Source organism: Trichosporon asahii, assembly GCF_000293215.1.
Source record: "Trichosporon asahii var. asahii CBS 2479 unplaced genomic scaffold scaffold00056, whole genome shotgun sequence".
Classification (NCBI taxonomy): domain Eukaryota; kingdom Fungi; phylum Basidiomycota; class Tremellomycetes; order Trichosporonales; family Trichosporonaceae; genus Trichosporon; species Trichosporon asahii.
The window spans coordinates 121421-142416 of NW_014040868.1; the positions used below are offsets into that span (position 1 = coordinate 121421).

At 61.3% G+C, this 20996-nt stretch overlaps 9 protein-coding genes across 9 annotated transcripts; 3 read left to right on the plus strand and 6 right to left on the minus strand.

Annotated features, from left to right (window-relative positions):
* Window positions 1-446: 446 nt before the first annotated feature.
* On the plus strand, window positions 447-2242 carry A1Q1_03350 (uncharacterized protein; the record flags this gene model as incomplete). Its single annotated transcript, XM_014323182.1, has 2 exons — window positions 447-509; window positions 551-2242. 2 exons carry the CDS (start codon window positions 447-449, stop codon window positions 2240-2242), a joined length of 1755 nt encoding a protein of 584 aa, XP_014178657.1.
* A 430-nt stretch (window positions 2243-2672) lies between these two features.
* On the minus strand, window positions 2673-4785 carry A1Q1_03351 (uncharacterized protein; the record flags this gene model as incomplete). The annotated part of the gene is made up of 4 exons (XM_014323183.1): window positions 2673-4172; window positions 4239-4293; window positions 4349-4673; window positions 4731-4785. 4 exons carry the CDS (start codon window positions 4783-4785, stop codon window positions 2673-2675), a joined length of 1935 nt encoding a protein of 644 aa, XP_014178658.1.
* An 839-nt stretch (window positions 4786-5624) lies between these two features.
* A1Q1_03352 (uncharacterized protein) lies at window positions 5625-5915 on the plus strand (the record flags this gene model as incomplete). The annotated part of the gene is made up of 1 exon (XM_014323184.1): window positions 5625-5915. One exon carries the CDS (start codon window positions 5625-5627, stop codon window positions 5913-5915), a length of 291 nt encoding a protein of 96 aa, XP_014178659.1.
* Window positions 5916-7621: 1706 nt separating this feature from the next.
* A1Q1_03353 (WD-repeat protein) lies at window positions 7622-9667 on the plus strand (the record flags this gene model as incomplete). The annotated part of the gene is made up of 1 exon (XM_014323185.1): window positions 7622-9667. One exon carries the CDS (start codon window positions 7622-7624, stop codon window positions 9665-9667), a length of 2046 nt encoding a protein of 681 aa, XP_014178660.1.
* Window positions 9668-10000: 333 nt separating this feature from the next.
* Window positions 10001-12370, minus strand: A1Q1_03354 (ubiquitin-protein ligase; the record flags this gene model as incomplete). The annotated part of the gene is made up of 4 exons (XM_014323186.1): window positions 10001-10150; window positions 10200-12041; window positions 12090-12278; window positions 12329-12370. The coding sequence occupies 4 exons, from the start codon at window positions 12368-12370 to the stop codon at window positions 10001-10003; spliced, it is 2223 nt and encodes a 740-aa protein (XP_014178661.1).
* Window positions 12371-13363: 993 nt separating this feature from the next.
* On the minus strand, window positions 13364-13736 carry A1Q1_03355 (uncharacterized protein; the record flags this gene model as incomplete). Its single annotated transcript, XM_014323187.1, has 2 exons — window positions 13364-13376; window positions 13423-13736. 2 exons carry the CDS (start codon window positions 13734-13736, stop codon window positions 13364-13366), a joined length of 327 nt encoding a protein of 108 aa, XP_014178662.1.
* Window positions 13737-13833: 97 nt separating this feature from the next.
* A1Q1_03356 (uncharacterized protein) lies at window positions 13834-14250 on the minus strand (the record flags this gene model as incomplete). The annotated part of the gene is made up of 1 exon (XM_014323188.1): window positions 13834-14250. One exon carries the CDS (start codon window positions 14248-14250, stop codon window positions 13834-13836), a length of 417 nt encoding a protein of 138 aa, XP_014178663.1.
* A 300-nt stretch (window positions 14251-14550) lies between these two features.
* Window positions 14551-15684, minus strand: A1Q1_03357 (uncharacterized protein; the record flags this gene model as incomplete). Its single annotated transcript, XM_014323189.1, has 1 exon — window positions 14551-15684. The coding sequence occupies one exon, from the start codon at window positions 15682-15684 to the stop codon at window positions 14551-14553; it is 1134 nt and encodes a 377-aa protein (XP_014178664.1).
* Window positions 15685-16180: 496 nt separating this feature from the next.
* A1Q1_03358 (uncharacterized protein) lies at window positions 16181-18452 on the minus strand (the record flags this gene model as incomplete). The annotated part of the gene is made up of 3 exons (XM_014323190.1): window positions 16181-17971; window positions 18087-18237; window positions 18289-18452. The coding sequence occupies 3 exons, from the start codon at window positions 18450-18452 to the stop codon at window positions 16181-16183; spliced, it is 2106 nt and encodes a 701-aa protein (XP_014178665.1).
* Between the last annotated feature and the right edge of the window lie 2544 nt (window positions 18453-20996).

The following is a 20996-nucleotide window of genomic DNA, read 5'->3' on the forward strand; positions in this document are numbered from 1 at the left end:
CTCAACAGTCGCTTCAGTAGGACCCGGCGCTGGAAACGCCGGCCGAATGCCGCATTAACCACGTTCTTCTTTTAGCACGCTCGGCGAACCCTTATCGCTTATCAAGCCCGATCGCCCGCACTCCGGACGCACGTTCGTCCGACATTTTCCCCCCACGCGCCAATCACCCTCCAGACAATTCACCATCGCTCACCAACGTGAGCACGAGTTGGGCTACCTAGGACCACTCCGGGGTCCTCGTTTGCGGTATGACGCCCCTAACTAACGTTACCTCCTGCTGATCGTGCGCGCGCATCGTGCGAGCAGCAGAGCGGCGTTCACGCCCGATGTGGAGCTGCAACCGAACAGGCCAGACTCTGCGCCCTGGGGCTTAGCGCAAGGAGGGCTCGTACTTATACTCGAACGACGACTTTTTCTCACTGAAACCACCCCACTGACGACCCAAAATGCCCTCGACGACCGCGAGCTTGCTGCTCGCGCTGGTCGGCGCTGCCGCCGTGAATGCTGCGGTGAGTAATAGCTAGCAGCCTTCCACGACAGCTGACATCAGCCTGTGAACCAAACGACTTCAGCGTCCAACGGCACCGCGCCCTCGAACGGCTCCGCCAACGCCGTCCCTGGCAAGTCGGAGTACCCCCTCGTCACTGCGCCCGGCGAGGAGCCGTACAACCTGTACGAGCCGCTGCAGCAGCGTGTCGCGATCGTGAATGCGACGACGATGGCGGTGTCGTGGAACACGTACCGCCCGCTCGACACCGACGCCGTGATCCACTACGGCCTGGACCCGCTGAACCTCGACCGCATCGCGACGACGGAGCAGACGACGTTCGAGACGTCGCGCACGTGGAGCCACCACGGCGTGCTGACAGGCCTCCAGCCCAAGACCGAGTACCACTACCGGGTAGCGTACACGAACTGCTTTGCGTGCAACACGCTGCCGACGTACACGTTCACGACGCCGCGCGAGCGCGGGGACGAGAGCGCGTACTCGGTCGCCGTGGTCGCCGACATGGGCCTCATGGGTCCCGAGGGTCTTAGCGATACTGCCGGGACGGGGGCAGGGGGGGCCCTGGGGCCGAATGAGACGAACACGATCCAGTCCCTCGTTCAGAACCTAGACGCGTACGAGCACCTGATCCACATCGGCGACCTGGCCTATGCCGACTACTTCCTCAAGGAGAGTGTGGGCGGCTACTTTGGCCTGTCGGCGCAGGACGTGCAGCCCACCCGCGAGAGGGTAGTGGACAAGTACGAGGAGCTGAACGAGATCTTCTACGACCAGATCCAGCCCATCTCCGCCCAGAAGGCGTACATGGTCGCGGTGGGCAACCACGAGAGCAACTGCGACAACGGCGGCGTGAAAGACAAAGCCAACAACATCACCTACACCGCCGACTACTGCCTTCCGGGGCAGGTCAACTTTACGGCCTACAACGAGCACTGGCGCATGCCGGGCAAACCGGGGGACACGCGGAACTTCTGGTACTCGTACGACGACGGGATGGTGCACTACATCATCCTCAATTTCGAGACCGACTTTGGTGCGGGGATCTACGGTCCCGACGAGGTGGGTGGGGACGGGAAGCAAATGTCCGGCCCTCGGGGGGCGGTGAACGAGCAGATCGACTGGCTGAAAGCCGACCTGGCGGCTGTGGACCGGAGCAAGACGCCGTGGGTGCTCGCCTTCGGGCACCGACCGTGGTACGTCGGCATCGACGATGCGCGCTGCAAGCCGTGCCAGGCAGCCTTCGAGCAGATCCTGTACGACGGCAACGTCGACGTCGTGCTCACAGGCCACGACCACGTGTACTCCCGCTCCTGGCCCGTGTACAACTACACAACCGACCCGAACGGGTACGACAACCCGCGCGCGCCGGTTTACATCACGAACGGGCTCGGGGGCCACTACGACGGTGTCGACGCACTCAGCAACCCCCTCCCGGGCGACATTGCGCACGGCATCGAGGCTGTGTATGGCTGGAGCAGGCTCACGTTCGCGAACCGCACCCATCTCAGGCAGGAGTTTGTCGCCGCCCGCAACTCGAGTGTGCTCGATAGCTTCTGGCTGTATCGCGAGCACGCCGAGGGCGCCCCCAACAACGGTAGTGGTCACGGCCACGGGCACGACAATGGGAACCACAACGGTCACAATAACGGCAAGGGTAACGGCGGGCACGACAATGGCAACCACAACGGCCAGAACAAGGGTAACAACGGAAATGGGCACGGGAACAAGTGGTAGAATCACATCGGCTTCCATTTGGGCAGCTACGATAAGAGCGGGCAGTGGTAGAATCTGATCGGATGCAGTGCAAATCTTGCTACGCGGGGAGACAGTAGGAGCAGGGCCGGCACGTACACCTCACAACAGTCGACCGCTTCACTAGATCTGGGTGGTGGGTCTCGCTCGGGGCTGCTGTTGAGTGTGGCGCTGAGCTCCGAATTTGTTCAGATTTTACGCCTGAGTTTCGGAGAACCGATCCGCGCTCGCCACACGCCGCGAGCGATGCATGCGGACCTTGACGAGCTGGATGACTGATAGGGATACATGCAATGACGACAAGAAAGTAGCTGCAGATTGATGCGAGGGAGAGATATGGGCGAGCACGCTGCTTTCCAGATGCAGCAAGCCTTTGGTAGTTTCAAAACCCAGCTCTGACCATCTCCCTGACTTAGTTGGTAGGTTTGGCAGGTACAAACATGGATATCCAGGTACCTGAGGGCTCCGCTAAAGGCGTGGCTGAAGATCGCTGTCGCGAAGGCGGCGGTGTATGCTTCGCTGAAGTGCTGGAGGTCGGCGTGGCTAACGCTTTGGCGGAAACTCGGGTACCGGAGGAGCGCAAAGAAGAAGTCGTTGAGGCTCCAGAGGACTTCGACGCCGATGAAGGACGTGTCTCGTCAACAGAGTGCTGCGATGTGGACCTTGCAGACCTTGAATGGGATGTCGAGGTAGAGCTAGAACCGGCTTTGACGGACTGCCATGTGCCCTGGACTTTGAAGGAGGAATAGGAAGCGGACGAAATGGTGGACGCCCCCGACTTGCTTGATGCAGAAGTGCTATTCGTCCCCACCGTTACTGTGGGCCGGGGCGGCATGTGAGTTGTTGACGCCGCTCGAGAGTGGGAAGAAGGTGGCGTCGGGTTTTTGGACTTGGGGGTGGAGGCAGAGGACGATGTCGTCCGCACAGCTGAGGACAGCCCTTGGCCTCCGGACTGGTGGGATGACTGCGACTTTGACATGGAGGTGGAGGCCGAGGAGGACATCGACTGCGAGGAGGAAGTCAGAGGTGGCGGCGGCAAGTCTTTGATCTTGGTAGACCGCGAAGCAGACGCGGCGGCCGAAGAGAAGGGCTTGGCTGTAACCTTGGTGGCGTCACTCTTGTGGCCTTGATTTTGGGGAGCTTTTGGACAGGAAGGGCCAACGCAGGGAGGAGGAGGAGGAGGAACGATGCCAGCCGCGCCGGGGCCGGCTCCAGCTCCGGTGCCCGCTCCTGGTCCTGGTCTTCCCGTGTCGGTGGCTGTATGTGCCGGTGTGGCAGGTTTAGCAGATGAGGGAGTGAGGCCTGACTTGTGGCTACTGGGTGTTATGGACGGCACAGCCGTAGAGGAAGGAGAGGAGCCCTTTGCGCTGTGCGGCGCCGGTTCTTTGGAGGATGCCGTGACGGCTTTCGAGCTTGAAGCAGAGGCGGCCGAGCTAAGGTCTGCCGATGATGCGCCAGTCGACTTCGACGTGCCAGACGCTGAAGTCAAGGAAGATGATGAGGATCTCGTCCTACTCTGGCTATGGGAGCCGGACGAGCTCGATTGTTTCGACGCGGGAGGGGGCTCCGGGACACACTTCGCCGGAGCTGGGTTCGAGCCGTGGCTCGGTCCCTGCTCCTGGGAGCCGAGTGTGCTGGTCTGAGCATACTCCATTACAAGCTTTGCTGTCTGACTGAGAGTCCGTCGCTGAGTTGTGGATGACTTGCCGTCAACAGCCTGGTCCGCGTCCATGAGTGCGACCGTGCTCGCCGAGTACCCCCACAGCCCGTACAGCTTGTTGTCGTTCAGCTTCACGAGTGTCACGTAGTTTGGACGGAGGAACGCCTCTTTCAGCTCTGCCTCCCACTCAGCCTCACCGCGACCGTCCCGTTTGATCAGAGCGACTGGCCGGCCATAGATGTATTGGAGTGCCTGGAGTCAGTGGCCAGGAAGCGCGGTCAAGCCCACCTCGTGAGGATGCGATACCATGTCACACACCGAGCCACCGCCGCCGACCATCTCGCTGATGCCGTGCACGAGGGCAGCTGGCCACCTGACGGTCAGTGTTAAATCCAGCGTTGCCCGACTGCAAGCCACACCCTACTCACCATGGCCCCTGCTTTACACCTGCCCTAGCAATGCTCGGAAGATCGACTTTGCCAGCGACATCGCTCCAGCCAACCCACCGAGACAAAAGTGTGCATTTAGAGGAGAAAGTGCGCGGGTCTACAACCGTCACCTTCACTTTAGGTTCCTGACCTGGTTTCGAAGGCTCCTTGGTGATCATGGAGGGCAGCTGCTTCTTGTCCTTGATCGCAACTATCTTGATTGCTACCGTGAGCCCACAAACTCGGCCGTCGGTCTGGAATACGTGACTGGGAGATATCGGGTCTTTGGCGGAACCGAAAGGCGCAACGTATAGAGCTGGCAACGCTACGACGGTGCCAAGGACTTCACGTCAGCCTTTAGGTCACGCCTCGGAATGCTCACGTTGCAACCACACCCCTATCAATAAGACCGCACCAGGTAACTTGATGCTAGGCATGTTTGGGATCGACTTGCGGTGTTGGGCATCCCTCGCCGCGTCATCTTATATATGTTTTGCAATAGATGCCATGTCGTCCAGCCGTCTGTTCCGATCAATGTTCATGACTTCGTTTCAGGTTGAATGCGGTGTAGGATGGTTTCACTCCCGGCGCCACTCGTCTCAGCAGGAAGGGCGGAGCAAAATGCCCGTAAGACATTGCGTGTTGCGGTTCCACCCCTAATAGACTGTAGAAGCTCTCCGGGAATGGCAAACAAATGCTCAGTGCTTGATTTACGTTTCGCACCACCGATGCCTCCAGATCCGAAATGACTTGGGGGGCAGGGAAAGCTTCCGTACAGCTTTGACGCGATTACGATACAGACCTAACTGCCACGAGAGCAGAGAGTCGCCCTTATGATAACGGAGCGGTACAGTGGCATTCCTGGGATGATCTATGCACAAACGGTCGGGCAGGGCTGCGAGCAGGAATGCTCTGAAGAGGGGGCGGGTTGGCCGTGTCACCACCACCAGTCGACCATCCTGGGCATCCGCCGCCACAAACAGTACGGTGTCGCAGTCCGTCGGCCACGTCGACACAGTCAACCACGCGCATGAACAGCTTCCCAGCCTCCGCGAGGCATGTACAAGACTGCGGAGGCTGCCGCGACTGAACCTTGCGCAGACGATGCTGCGCTGACCTCACGTGACCGGTGCGCTGTCTCAAACGTCAGGCCGTCTCACACCGTCGTGACTGCGTTTCATCACTCCGTTTCCCCTAGCATCTCAAGTAGCTGGCAGAATCAAGATGCTGACCGAAGTCCTTAATCTTTCTCTTCTGATGACCATATCACTGCACGATGCCGCCAAGGCTTCCACCCGAGCTGCTCCCACGCGTTCTCAGCACGGTGGACCCTGCCCAAATTGTCGACCGGCGACTTCTTGCCAGGGTGGCCCGATCATCGCGAGAACTTTACGACCTAGCAATGCTTCTGCTGTACCGGGAACTTGAGTTTGACGACCTGCGCCTTCTCGACTTCCTGGCGTGCGGGCGCCAGTTGACTCGTCGAGACCCCGAGTGGGGGCTCTTCACTGCCAAGGAGGAGAGTGAATATCCAGAGGAAGAGATGGCCCTCGGTCTTCTAGCCTAGCCTTCCCCCAGCGGGCGATGGCGCCGTTCGTTGAGGTTGGTGAGCTCCCTCTCAATACACACACCAGTCTGGGCGAAGACCCTATTTCTTCTGTGGAGTGTGAGCATACCGGGCGATCCACTTTTTCCGAACGTGAGCACGCTGCGCATTTGGGACGCTCCTCGTACACCGGGACAGCCGCCGGTCCATGCGCACATGACTATGTTGTGCGTTCACCCCGATCGGGGGTGTTGCTTTTCAACAACCCTAATTTCTGCGGCCAAGGGATCTTCGCGGCGCCGCTCCTTGTTCTACTCCCGGCCAGAGCTCACAAGAACATAACCTTTCACACGTATCCCTACCCCATGGGGTTCCAACCACAGCGCTGGGATACACGTCGCATGTTCGAATACGACGCAGCGGCCGGGATGAGGGCCCGTCGTGCCATGCGCACGCGCCAGAATCAAGACGCCCAGAGCAGCTGAGCCTTGAAGTTGTCGCGAGATCCCTCGAGCGTGGTATAGAGAGAATGGCAAAGGATGGGCCCGTAGACCTTTGCCTTGCGCTGTGGGAGTACGAGGCGGATGGCGAGCTGGACGAGCATTGGAATGAGGTCTGGCGCCAAAGAGATGAGCAGGCCATGGAAGACTGGCGGAAAGTCGCAGAGCTCTCGAAGAACCACTACGACGGAAACCTCAGGTTAGTGTTCGGGGACGTGAACGACCCTAGCCCTCCCCGCTGCCCTTCATGCGTTGTGTGCGGTGAGTTGAGAACGACGATCCGTGCTGACAGGCAGGTCAAACGTGGGTAATCCCCGAGAGAAGACGCTGGTAAGCGGCCGTCCTGCACAATGACGTCCGCCGATGTGCTCAAGGCAGCCTCAACACCAGCCGGCATGATAGCAGGTATTGGCCTTGCGCGTTTCCTTATGTCGACTTCCGCGACATAGCCACCATCCTCCCACCGTCTGCCAGTCATGCTCTTTCTCTGGATCGGCCAAGGCCGCTGGTCAGCGGTGCGCGCATCAGTAGAAAACCAGGCAGATGCTTGATTGAGTGCCACCATGCAAATTACCATACTTTCCGCACCTTGGGCCTGGACCAGATGCGAGCGCACGCGCGACCGGAGCAAAGCGTGTGCCGAGCGCCAACCCCCACGACATGCCGAATGTCAGTGCGCCGGACACACGGGGCCAAGTGGTTCGTCCACCCCGCCCCGAAACGCCTCATCTCGTCGTGTCTGTCGTGTCTTGTAGTGTCATGGTGTTCTTGCCGCCAGGTATGAAGTGTGGATCGAATCTGAGCCTGAAGTTGGTTCGGAAACGGGCCGAAGCGAGGGCCCCCAGCTTGCGGATGATGTAAGAAGACTAGCAGAGCACGTGACCCCAGTGCGGGGGGTGCGGGGTACGGCGCCCACTTCGCCGCGCCCTGTAGCGCCAGGCGCCCGCTCGCACACGGTTGGGGGGTCGACATCTCATCTCGAGCTCTCGACTTGCATCCCATCGCATCGAACACCTCCGGCTGCTTCTCGCGTCCGCATTCCCCACCCAGACACGGCCTTAGACCAAATTCCCATCCCGATCACTCACGACCTTAATCGGGCTCTCTACATTCCCGTCCGCTGGTCCCCCGATCACGATCTTATCCCGATCAGACGACCGCCCCCGCCGACCCCATCGACCAGCCAGTCAGCCGCTACGACGATAAGACCGCCAGGCATCAGCAACGATGGAGCTCTACATCCCTCCCCCAACGCACTACCTTCCGCGGATGGTTGTGCCGCCGCGCCCCGTCGTGCCTACTGTTCCCGTTGTGCCGTGCCCGCCGCTGCCGGAGGAACTCATCGCACCGGAGGGCACGTACCACCTCGCGAAGGGATGGTTCCCGGACGTTGAGGTTCCGGGACCGCTCCCGACGGAACAGCGGCCTCAGCAGATGCCTCTCGCGAGCGCGGCGCTGATCGGCGCCGGTGGCTTCTCGATGGGTACCCCGGCGTACATGCCTCTCCCGCCTCTCGCCTCTCCGAACATCTTCGCAGTCTCTTCCGGCTCGACGCTCGTCAACGGGCAATGGCAGCCGGGTCACCCGACGAAGATGTCGTTCGCGGATGTGTGGTTCCCCTCGCGCGAGACGGGCAAGGAGTCGTCGTTCGGCGCGCTCGTCCGCCGCGGCCTTGGCAAGCGCACCGAGTCCACCCCCGCGCCGCCCAAGGACGAAGGTCCCCCGCCGGACGAGTACGAGTTCAGCGACACCGAGTCCGAGTCGTCTTTCCAGTCTCCCGCCCCCGTGGCTCAGCACCAGGCGCTGACTCCCGAAGTGTCCGCCCCGGCCGCCAAGGGCAAGTTTGGCAGCAAGGCGCCAAAGACGCGCAAGGAGGAGAAGCGGCTGAGCGCCAACCGTGGCGGGTTCATCACGCGCGTGTCGCCGAACCTGAACCTAGGCTCGATCATGGATGACAAGGGGAAGAACGGTGGTGAGCGCGTGCGCTGGGCGTTCTGGAACATGGGCCGCCTCTTCTGCTGGGCAGAGGAGGGCGGCGCGGTGCTGGAGAATCTGGCGACGGTGGTGTTCCAGAACGCGCCGACGACGCACGCGCTGAGCACGCTCACAACGACGCCGGGGCGGCAGGACATTGTGGTCGGGTTCGAGACGGGCGACCTCGTCTACCTCGACTTCATCAACGACCGGACCGAGCGCTTCAACGTGGGCGGCAAGCTGATCAAGTCGGCCGTGACGGCGATCCACTTCGACCCGCGGGGCGGGGACCGGTTCCTGGCCTCGTTTGCGGACAACACGGTCGCCGTCTTTCACCTCTTCGCCGAGGACCCGAGCGAGGCGGGCATGGCCGTCATCAACTCGGTCCCCCGGCCGTGGGACAGTGTGTTCGAGGAGGCCGAGCTGCTCGCGGCCGCCAAGGCGAGCGCGAATCCCGCGGCGGCGGGCGAGCGCTCCGCGTTCCAGGACCGCGTCATCGAGTGGAAGAACACGGAGTGGGCCGTGCCCGCCGACCAGCGCGACAAGCGCGGCGAAAAGTACCCCTGGGCGGGCAAGAACCCGCTCAGCGTCGCCCGGCTCGGAACAGACTCAACGTTGACCGGCATGGCCTATTCCCCCGATGGACGCTATCTCGCGCTCATTACGCGCGACGGCCTGCTGCGCCTCCTCGACACAGAGGAGACGCGGGTCACGGACGTCTTCCAGTCCTACTTTGGAGGACTGCGGTGTGTCGCGTGGTCGCCTGACAGCCGTTTCGTCGCCGTCGGCGGGCAAGACGACCTGATTACGATCTACTCGCCGCGCGAGTCGCGCGTCGTCGCCAGGTGTCAGGGCCACACCGCCAATGTAACGGGCATCGCGTTCGACCCCACCATGCGCTCCGCAGGACGCGGGTACCGCTTCGGCAGTGTTGGCGAGGACGGCAAGCTCCTCCTGTGGGACTTTTCGGCCGCTGCGCTCCGCAAGCCGAGACACCACCACCATCCTGGCGGACATGGGGGACACCACCGCCACGGCTCCATCGGGATCGGCAGCAGCGTCAGCCTCGAAAAGACGGCGGAGGACGATGGAAGACCCAATTTCCACCCGCCTCCTAGTAAGGCGGACGTCGCCATGCTCCAGCCCGTGCTGGCCCGCCAGGTCGAGGGGAACCTCATGAGCTCACTCTACATGGGCCCGAAGACTATCTGTACAGTCAGTCGCGCGGGTAGCATGAAGTTCTGGATCAGGCCGCCGAGGCAGCCGCGCAAGAAGTCGACCAAGAAGCAGCAGGCGTAGACCGTCATCTTCAACTACCACTCATCCATATCCCGTTGTATCTCCGTTATATCACCACTGTTCTTGAGTTCTGGATTGGATGCACTAGATTCGATTGACACTGGAGGGCAAGGCAATATTGGGCCTGTTGTACACTTCAGCTGCATCAACAATAGTAGGTATTCGAATATGTATGTACAACAAGACAGGGACGATGAACCGGCGCTCTGCGCGGCGGCCGGGGAGTCTGCCTCGTCTTGCACTCCGCTTCTCTGACTGCATGCTCTTCCTCGTCTTTTGCTCTGCCTGCGCCTCCGATCCGGTGCCGTCTTCCTCCACATGCTCGCCTTCTCTCTACGCCAGGTAGTTGTACTGGTCCTTCTCCTCTCCACGCTCGAGGTACTCCTTGTCGATGAGGTGGTCGATCGCCTTCTTGATCTCGGACACCTTGGGGGTGAACTTCTGCGAGATCTGGGCGGTGACCTCTTGAATAAGCTGCTGGTGCTTCATCGTCTGTGACTGTCAGCTCTGCATCGACTGGGATGGAGCTCACCTTTCGCGCCTTCATGAGACGGACAATGTTGGCCTGGTACACAAACTTCCTGTCCTCGTCGACGCTCTGCAGGACCTCCTTTGCCTCAGCCTTCTGCTCGGCGCGCACAGGCTGGTTGAGCTGCACGCGAATCTTCTTGCTCTTGAAGTGCATGTTGAGGTCGTACGTGTCGCCGTCGTTCGTGAGCACCTTGAGCTTGGTGAGGAGGTTGAGCTGTGACTTGAGGATGCCCTCAGCAAGACCAGTGCCAGTCTGGATCTCCTTGAACGTGAGGGAGTCGTTTTCGTTGAACTGACACAGGATGACGAGCTGGTACGCGCTGACCATGAAGATGTACTTCTGGCCGAGGTACGTAGGGCGCATCTCACCCTTGGACACGTGCCAGAGCCAAGTGAGCTTACGACCCGAGTGGACGTCGTTGTAGAAGCGGGTGAAGCGGTCGTAGACACCACGGATCTCGCGCGGGACGTTGTACTCGGTGTTCTGCGGCGTGAGGGGCCAGAAGTTGGTACCGAGCACCATGATGGTGAAGTCGATGTCGTCGGGCGAGTTGTCGCGGCGCTCCTTCTCCTTGAACTTCTCCGTAATGTCGCGTCCGACACTGACGTCGCTGAACATGCGCGTGAGCTTGTTCGTGTAGTCGTATCCGGAGAGCTCCTTGAGCTTGGAGATCATGCTGCTCTCGCTGTCCTCAGACGCCGACGTGCCGTTCACGAGACGCGAGGCGAGCCTGCGCTGGTAGAACTTCTGGAAGACGTCCTTGTCATCGATGAACTTGAAGATGACCATTGACTGGTTGAGCGCGTTCTCGAGCGCGTCCGGGTCCAAGTCGCGGTTCGACTTCTTCAGCAGCTGGTCGCAGTAGCTCGCGAGGAGCTCGGGCGACTTGGTCGGGGTAGTAGCCGCCGCGTTCGAGTTGACAAACTCGCGGCACGCCTTGTCGAGCGACGCATTGAAGCCAAGCTCCGAGTTGAAGGGACCGTTGACAATGTCGCCAAACTTGGAGTGCACACTAAGCAGGGCCTCAATATACGCCTTGGGGTCGAGCGTCTCGGGCTTGCCCTGCTCGTTGACGGCGCCGGGGGCAGGAACCACACGTTCAACAGCAGCAAGACCGGCGCGCTTGACGTGGTCCTCGAACTTCTTGCGGAGCGGGTCGAGGCCGCGGACGCGGGAGAGAAGACCATACATGCGGGCAAGGTCGGCCTCGCGATCGGCGTCGAGGAGGGGCTGGAACTCGTTCCACATGATCTCGCGGTGCTGGTTGATGAGGACCTCCTCGCACGTGTCCTTGAGCTGAACACGCGTGCTGTCGTGCAGGTAGAGGTTTATCCGGTCCGCCTCCTCGGCGAGACGCTCCTCTGCCTTCTTCATGTAGTCGGGGACCGAGTTGGAAGCGACAAACGCAGACGACTCGGCAGTGTAGTACTTCTCGGTCGCGTCGATGAAGAACTTCTGGAAGCAGTCCTGGTACACCTCGAGGTTCTGGCGCTGGGCGTCGGCGTCGTCAATGCCGAGCGCGACGTAAGACTCGATGACCTTCTTGAGCAGCGAGTTGTCAATGATCTCGCCGTTGCGCTGGAGCTCGATCTGCCTGAGCACGGCGAGCGTCAGGCGCGAGGGCGTCGTGTCCGACTCCTGCTTGATGTAGGTGAAGAACTGACGCTTCCACATGACGAGCGCGAGGGTGTAGACCGTGTAGACGTCCTTACGGCCCTCGTCCTTCTCTCGCTTCACCCAGTGCTTGTTCAGGTAGTTGAACAGCTTGTTCACGTAGCGCGCACCCATCGTGTACCTGTCCCACTGGCGGGCGTAGTACTTGAGCAGCTCGAGGTCGTTGAGCTTCTCGCCCTCCTGTCCTGTCAGCTAACGTCAAACCAAGTAACTCACCTCACGCATCGACTTGCAGTGCTCAGCAAGGAACTGGCTCAGCTTCTTGTACAGCTCAGCGCCCTGGAGACTAGCTCCGGCACCGCGCGGCATCTGGGGCAGATTGAGTCCACCGCGCGCCGAGTTTGTGCAGTAATCGTAGATGCTCGTGTACAGCAGAATGTAGTACTGGTACGACATGCCGAGCTTCTGCATCCTGTCAAGGTCAGTTGACAAACACTCAGGTCTATTCAACTTACCGCGACATGATGTGGTCGACACCGACCTCGAGGAAGGCCCATGATGTCTGTCGTCAGTGTACCCCTTCGTCAGTCACACACCGCAAGGTCGGCGTCCCTGGAGATGTCAGCATGTCTCGCACACAAGCACACAAGCACACAAGCACAGCACGTTGGGGAAGAGTCGCAATGTCCGTTGCCTCTTCCTATGACCTCTGCCCCATCTGTTGACAGACGACCAAGTGGACGGCCAAGAGGCAGCGGCGGCGGCAGCTGGCACCGCCCGTCAACGAGCGATGCACAACGCCCCGCCGCGCTTAGCGAGCAGCAGGATCGGCGCTGTCGACCACGACGACGCGTGTTCTTGCTCCCAGTCGTGGCGTCCCTTCCATCATAGACCTGTCCGCATCACAGCGTCGCACAGACAGCGGCGTCCCATCCCAGCGCGCGGGCGACTCACTTCGAGGGCTTCTGCTTCATGGTCGGCTCACGCCAAACGGCGCCGTCGGCACCAGTGGCGGAGGCCATTGTACTTGTCGGTTCTTGATGCAGGCGGGAGAGGAGTTGGGTGGTGCGCGCGGACCTCTACTTTGGTGCTTTGACTGAAGGGTGTAAGAGAGAAGGACTGATGTGGAAAAGGACGAGGCAGGAATCTGTTGATGAGTGACTGGACTTGATCGTGAGCGCGCGAGCGAGCGCAGCGCGGTGGGTGGGTGGACTGTCTGCCTGGCCGACACACGTCAGAGCGGCGGTATCAGAATACACGTCATGCCTGCGCCCCTCCGTCCCAGATCTCTGCCTCTGGGTGGTGATGCACATGCATGCATGGCATCATCGGAGCTGGGGATGAGCATATGCTCCAAAGGGGATGCATGAGACAGGCCATGGTGCATGCACCGTTGGTCCGCGGTAGTGAAGGCCAACTGGGACGCTCGGTGGCAAAAAGTTACAAGTGCTGCATAACCCTCTACTTCTAACACACGGTCTAACAAACGGGGGACAATGGGGCGAGCAAGCGCTTCGAGTGCGCATGAGCTCGAAGAGCAATCGAAAAGTCTACTTGATGTACCTGGGTTGTCAGCTTCACGATCCCCACCCAACAGCTATGGACTCACTTCTGCATGAACTTCTTGTGGAACTCGGACCGGAGCAGGTCATTGACAAACTCGCCCTTCTTCGGCTTGTCGAGCGTCACGGCCTGATTCTTGAAGATGAGGTCGTCGTCCCAGCGCCGCTTAACTGCGAAGCCGCCTCCTCCGGCACTGCTCGACTCTGCAGGGCCCTGTCCCAGCGCAGCCTGCAGGTTCAGTAGCGGGTTGCCCGAGGCGATCTCTGCGTCCCGGTCGGCTGCGTTCGCCGCATCCGCCTCGGCGGCCAGCCGCGCCTTCTCCTCTGCGCGCTCGCGCTTGATCTTGGCCAGCTCCGCCATCAGGGCCGCCGTGTCGTCGTCGCTGTCGTCGTCCGAGCTGCGGTCAGCTGCAGTGCTCGAAGGTAGGAAGCTGTGGGCAAGGGTATCAAGGTGTCACTCACTCATCATCGTCGTCGTCGTCATCGTCCTCATCCTCATCCTCGTCAGACGAGTCGTCCCGATCCAGCTCCGCCGCCTCCTCGAGGATCTTTCTCCGCTTGGCCGCGGCCTCGTCCTCCTCATCTACCTTCTCCCCTTCTCCATTCCCAATCTCTTTCGCCCCACCCACTGGCGGCAGCGGCGGGAGGGGCGGGAGACCCTGCGCCTTCCGCTTCTTGTCCTGAGCCGCGCGCTCGGCGGCGGCAAGCTCGGCGCGCAGATCGCGCCGCGCGACGTCCGACACGGACGTCTGCCCGACTTGTCGGAACTTGAGCTTGGTGTGCGACGCCATCCCGTGCTTCGACACCTGGGCCGTGCCCATCTTGCTGTCCTGGCCCTGCTTCGGGTTCCATGTTGGGCGGTGCGCGTTCGACATGGTGCTGGCGGTGGTGAAGGATGAGGTGAGGTGGTTGTTGTGAGGTTGATCGCCCTCCACCCTTGAGGGCAGGAGTGATCAGCGAGATTGCGAAATTTGCTTCCGCTCGATCATCACCACCCTCAGCAAGGGGAAGACGATCGTAATGCACAAGCACTATGCCTGATTGCTCTGCATGCACCAAGGTGTTGCGAGAGATGCAAGTTGCCAGTGCAGCCCGTGTCAGTCCTCCATGAGCCAACCGCTCCCGGATTCGATGCCAGTGAATGCCTATGCTATTGATCTACGTAACCGTATGTCCTAAAACCATCCCCTCTTCTTCTTCTTCTGCTCCTCCTCCTCCTTTTCCCTGATCTCCTGGAGCCTCTTCTCCTCCGCGTCGCGCGCGGCCTGGATCTCAGCCCGGTGCGCCTCCGCCTTTGCCTGTGCGGCCGCCGTCCTCTTTGCGCGCTTCAGCGCCATCTGCGCCAGCTTCTCCTTCTTGGCCGCTTCTGCTGCCGCCGCGTCCTCCCCCTCCGTCGACTCCTCGCGCACCTCCTCGGTCTCCTGGGGCTTGTCGGCCTGGGCCTTAGCCTGCGCCTCGGCAATGGCGGCGAGCTTGGCCTCCCGCTGCTCGGCGACAATCTCCGCGAAGGTCTTGCGCGGCCCCGTCTCCTTCGGCTCCTCCTTCACGGGAGGCTGGGGCGCCTCAGCGTCAGCAGAGGCAGAAGAAGCCTCCGCCGCCTCGCGCTTAGCCTTGTCCGCCTTCTTGACGCGGGGCGCATTGACGGGCGGCTCGGCCTCGGCGGGCATCTCGAGCTCCTTGAACTTGTCCGCGAGCCCGGCGAACCCGCCAAAGAAGCCGCCATCGAGCTGGCGCAGCGCGGCGACAATCTGGCTGTCCTCGCGCTGCTGCGCCATTGTCGGGCGCGGCGCGCGACAGGCCTGCCCCCGGCGCCCCTGGCTCTGCCTCCCAAAGCTGCGCACCGGGCCCTGCCGCTCGTTGATCTGGTACTGGAGCCGGCGGACGGGCTTGGTGCTGCGCGGGCTGCGCTGCGCGGACCCAAGCGCTTCCATAATGTCCGTCATCGAGACGCCGCCCTGGTCCGCGTTCTGGTCCACGTAGCTTGCGCCTAGCTCCCCCTTGATCGGTTCCGGGAGAGAGGCCGGGCGCAGCGTCTGCACCGACATGAACTTGTAGCCGCGCCGCATGTCTTGATCCTTCGGCATGTCGATGCGGATCACGGGCCCGAGCTCCTTCTCCACCGCGCGCACTAGGCGAAGGGCCGTCGCCGGGTTGTCAATCACATTGTCGCAGCGCACGACAAAGTTCGTCGTCTCGCCCTCCTTCGGCGCCAGCTCTGGGGCCGGGATCGTGATCTTGCGAGAGCTCGAGGGGAAGGCCCGCGGAAGAGAGAGCGCGGGGCGCGCAGCGGTCTGTAGAGCGAACCGCATTTTTGTTGTCGTTCTGTTTGCTCCGGAGAGTGCCGGAGTCGAGGTCGAGAACGGAGTAGTAGGGGTGCGGGTTGTGCAGCGATCACAACGGCCCGTCTGCCCGGAGCAAAAGTCGGGGCTGATCTCCCAACTTTCAGGCCCGGACTGATACGGCAACCGTTTATTCGTGTACTTACACCCGAGCAGTCTCAGGCACTCGACGCGGGACCAATTCAACAACACCCAGGTTGGCACTCTTCGACTATCTTGTCCCGACCTGTAAGCTGCATGACGGAGGCAGGAAGCAGCACCAGCGACGCCCGTCGACGTGATATTCATGCATGATGTGACATAAACTACATCCTACAGTTTACGAAAACTCTACCCAAGGAGCCCGACAAGAATGAGGCAGTGAATGTAAGCCGCTGTCCAAGGGCAAGAAACTGTCTAAGGTGGTGGGATATGAGGTATGGAGGTATGGAGTGTGTGCAGACAGATCCAGTGTCCCTGTAGCAGCTTATGAGCTGGAGCGGTTCGCGCGCGGCGTCGACTGGTCATCCGTGCCGGTCTGTGACGGCGGCGGCGTAGCGTTGCGCGACGGGATCTGGGGCACTTCGGGCGCGTTCTGGCCGTCAAAGTTAAAGACAAAGTCTCCAAGCCCAGAGACGTTGCTCATGCCCAGCGTCAGACGGCCGGGGTTGCGCTCGCCCTCGGCCTGCTCCGTCGAGGACTGCGCGGCGCCGCCCGATGCAGCGTCCGGCGACTCTCCCGGCGGGACGAAGGGGAAGCGTCCGAGGAACGAGTCAGCGACGCTATGCGAGGATGTCGCCGTCACTGGCCGCCGGTTGCTGCCAGCTACTGGCGGGTGGCTCGCTGTCCGGTGCGGCTGGTGGTCGCCCGTCTGCTCAATCGTGGCTGTGGACGAGTTGAACGGCAGACCGGTGGAGGGGATCCGCGTCGCCTGCCCCGGTGCGGGAGGGACGATGGGGAAAGAGCCGAGGAGCGAATCGCTGCCGGTCGACTTGAACGACGAGATCGACTGGAAACGCGGGCGGTCGTACTCTGATGGAATGCTCGGCACGGGCGGCTGGTCGTTGGGCGACAGGAAGTGACCGTGCTTGCCCGAACCGTGCGTGGAGACGGACGCACGGTCGTAGGCGAGAGATCCCATGGAGAAGCGCAGATCAGTGGGGCTGGGCTGTGCGGTCGTGTTGCCATCGTCGTCGAAGCGGCGAGATCCGAGAGACGTCGTGCTCGCCGCAGCGCGACCACCGCTGTGAACGTTGCCGCCTCCAAAGGTCGTCGCGGATCCAGCGCCAGGGGAAGCCCCTGCGGCCTGCGGGTCGAGAAGCTCAGACTGGTTCGTGAAGGGGTCGGGAGCCGATTCGTAAGTTCCCGATTCATCCGTGTCCGCGTCGTTCTCAGGGATCGGGCGAACGCCACCAGCACCAAACTGCACGACCTCGGCAGCCTGGAGACGGCCGACGTGCACCTGCTGGCGCGTGATGATCTTGGGCGCGTCGAGATGAAGATCGGCAGTTTGACCAGACATGAACGAAGGGGCGGCAGAAGTCATGGAGTGAATCGAGTCGCGCGAGTTGATCGAGGTAGCGGAAGAACCACCATCGGCAATCGCACCCAAAGGCTGGCGCACGGGGTTGAGACGAAGGTCGAGGTCGGGTGAACGGGCAGGGCGGGGCGGAGGGACAATGCCAGGCTGGCCAGGGCGCGGTCGCCAGAGGTTCTGACGGGCGAGATCGAGCGTACGAGCCGCTGCAGCCTGCTGAGCGGCCGGGTCGGCAGGCTCGTTGCTGCCGCCACGGTGGCTTGCGAGAACCTGCGCAAGCGACTCGTCCATCTGACCAGCAGGGACGTAGTGGATGGGAATGACGTTCGTGGAGTGGCTGGAGTCGCCGCCGTTGGTGGACATGGAGCGCGAATCCGCGAAGGGGTCGCCGGAACCACCGTTGTCTGGGTGATTCGGATCGGCGTTGATGACGCCCCGCTTGCCCGCGTAGACACGGATGGTCGTCCCGTTTGCGTCGTAGTACTCGGCATCGGCGGGAACATTGGGAAGCGGGCCAGCCTGGCGCGTCGCCTCGCGAGCTTCCTTGCCGCCGGCACCGGCAGCTGCGGCAGCAGCAACGGCAACGCCTCCGCCCGACGTCTGGCTCATGGGCGCCGACTGCCGACGCGTCGACGTAACGGGTGATGACGGGCCCGAAGATCCGGTCGCGATGTGGAACGCCGACGACTCGCCCTTGCGCGCGCGCTCGGCGAGGTCCTCAAGACGTGCGAGGTCGCGTCTCTGTGAAGTGGTCAGCTGCGGTTCCCTAACAGGAATGCTGGCGCGGTCGAATTCCCCGCCGCCACTGCCGCCGCCGCATGACGGGAGAGGCGATGAACGGCCACCTGTTACGCACCTTCTTGCGCCTCAGCCACCAAAACAGCAACACACTGGAGACGATCACCAATGCACCGATGATGGGCCCAGCAATGACACCGGGGTTGACACCGCCGTCGCTCGCGCCCTCAATCGCCACACAGTGCTGGTAGGGACAGGTAGAGCATGTTCTGTAGGTGTCAGTATACCGCAGTACGCGATGTCTCCTAAGCTCAACTCACCGAATGACGACCTGACAGCTCTCCTTCTTGGTGCACTTCTGGCACATGTCTTTCGGTGGTCCGTTACACTGGACACACTGGTCTCCGAAGGATTCATCATCCTGTCTTCGGAACAGCTCTTCGAGCGAAGTTGGCGGCGGGAAGTCGTGCTGAAACGCAACCATGGCGTGAGGGGGAAGAAGAGAAGGGAGGACGTGAGGGAGGGCGCGGGATTCAAGAGTAGACGAGGTTGTCGGATTGTCGAGTTGAGGAGGAGGGAGTCAACCGTACGGAGCGGTAACAGGACGCGATCACTCGAAGTCGAGAGTCAAGCCTTGTCACCGCCTGTGCTCAGAGATCTCGAAAGAGAAGGTAGCCGATGCGTTCCCAACAAAGGTTACTTCGGGCCTTACGTGAAAGGTTGCCTCAGCCGTGACAGTCGAGTCTTAGATGCACAAGCTGATGCTGAAGAGTCTGCCGGACACTCGAGGGTGGATGACTGACAGTGCCGTTAAACGCAAAGGGCCGCGAACGTTACGCCGTCGGGAGGGGCTTGGCAATCGGCGGGGCGTGGAAGTGAGATCGAAGGGGAATGCGTGGGATGTGATGGGGACGTCGAGAGGAGGTCGAATGAACGTGGTGGTGATGGTGAGTGAGTGTAAGAAGAATGCTGCAGGTGGGGATGGGCTAGCAAGAGTTCGACGGCCCTGGTGTTTGCAGTCCGGGATCGCAGTCGTTCGAAGTTGCACGGGTGTCGTAGCCCGCTCTACCGTTATACCGATGTCGTTAAGTTAAGAGGCAACCGAGACCAGGGCGCGAATGGAAGTCGTGCGCGAGCGGTGTGCGGTGCGTGATGGCCGGTGTGCCGGTGCGAGTGTATGCGAGAAGGTGTGTGAGATATGTGTGTAATACAAAAACGGATCGGTGGTAACAAACCGCAGGCGCAGGCTGCAGTGAGGGCGAACTCGAGGGCAGTCGGGGCGGCGGCCGGGACAGTCGAGGGCGGGGCCTGGCCGGTACGGCGGTGTGTCGGGTGTGCGGGAGATAAAGAGGCCAACGTGCGCGCACCGGGCGTAAACGTTACGAGAGAAAAAGAAGTTTAATGGCGGGGAGAGGGAGGAAGAGAGGATGGGAGAGTGAGAGTGCGGTGCAGAGGGCGATCAAGAACGCAATGCACTACGAGCACTGCAGGTGTGTGTGTGTTGAGGGGTCGTGAGTGGTCGAAGTCGAGGAACTGGTGTAGCAAGAGTGGTTGGGTAGCGTGAGCTTAGCAAGTCGAGGAGGAAGGACGATGGACAGGACCTCGACTGTTCGGATGCTTGCAGGGACGAAGGGCCGGGGGTGGTAGGGCACGCAGCACAGCAGGGCTGGCAGGGCTGGCAGGGCTCAAGAAGAGGATGGTGTATCGAGTGATGAATGGATAGTCTGCGAGATGCAAGCAGGAGATGCAGGAAGGCAAGAGGGAGGAAGGCTAAGGATGAGCCAGGGCTGCTTAGGGCTCCCCTGACACTCAAACAGTAGTCCCGGCTTTGCAGGCGGTATGTTGCGATGGACGGTGCTTCTTGTCCTTTAAGCTGTACTCGCTGGCGTCTGCTGGGCCTGCTGGGCCTGCTGGGCGCGTCGAGTCCTGAGTTTGCTTTTCCTGGATCTGGCTGCGTGTGTCGCTCGCTGTAAACGCAGGAGCAAGTGGTGGGTCGGGGTTGTGGGATGGAGGAAGCCAGATGGGTCCGAGTGGTCGAATTGGGCTATGGGACAAGTTGGACGCGTTAGCTGCGGTGTCGTTTCGTTTCCTGCTTCGGGTCGTCGTTTCAGAGCAGGCGATCGTGCAACAAGTAACAATCGACAAGAGGTGAAGAGGAAGGAGTAACGATGTGGGCAGCAGCACGAAAAAGCAAAGAATCGAGGTCGTTGACACCCCCGACCGACCACCCACTAAAGATAGAACTGGATGTGTACGGTACATGGACTCGAAGCGGCACACGGCATACGGCTGCATACGGCATGCTTGCTCATGGGCCATGGGCGACACAGGTACAAGACAAGGTACGTCGAGTGGGCCGGGGGCATGCCAGCCAAGCCTTGCAATGACCCGGGAGCAGTCAGGATTTCAACTCATCGTTCCCTGCTCCAGCCGGCCAGCTGCGCGCCCGGAGGATCCGGGGGCAACCGAGAGAATCAAGAGGGCGAGGGCCTCGTCCGGGTCTGTTGATCACTTCTCCACTACAAGCATGCAGAGCAAGCAGAGAGCGACAAGCACCCACCAGATCGTGGCCTGTGGTGGCCACCCTCGTCCCTCGAAGTGTCCCTTCTCTGGGATCCGTTGGAATGGACGACAAGTGGTGCATGAGCGCCAGAGAGAGCGGTGCAAGAGGGCGCAACAGGGCGCAAGAGGGCGCAGAGGGCGGTCGCTCGGCGTGCAATTGAACCCTGCAGAAGCCCTGCACCGGGTTCGCAAATGTTCTGGGCCCTGCGAGCCCTATCGGCCCCAGAAGGTGGACGAGCAGACGGTGGGAGCGTGCAGGACCCTTTTTCACCACCCTGTCCTCGCAAGGGACGCGCAGGGTGCCTCCAGGGATTGTCCTTCTCACCACGGCTGGTTCCTCTGCATCCCCGATCCTCGAATGCATTGGCAGAACTGTGTCCGACTTTGCATACTCTCCAAGCACGGCGGGCCTCGACCTCCCCGCTCATGTCATCAGCGACGGTAACGAGGGTGCAGCCGTATGCAT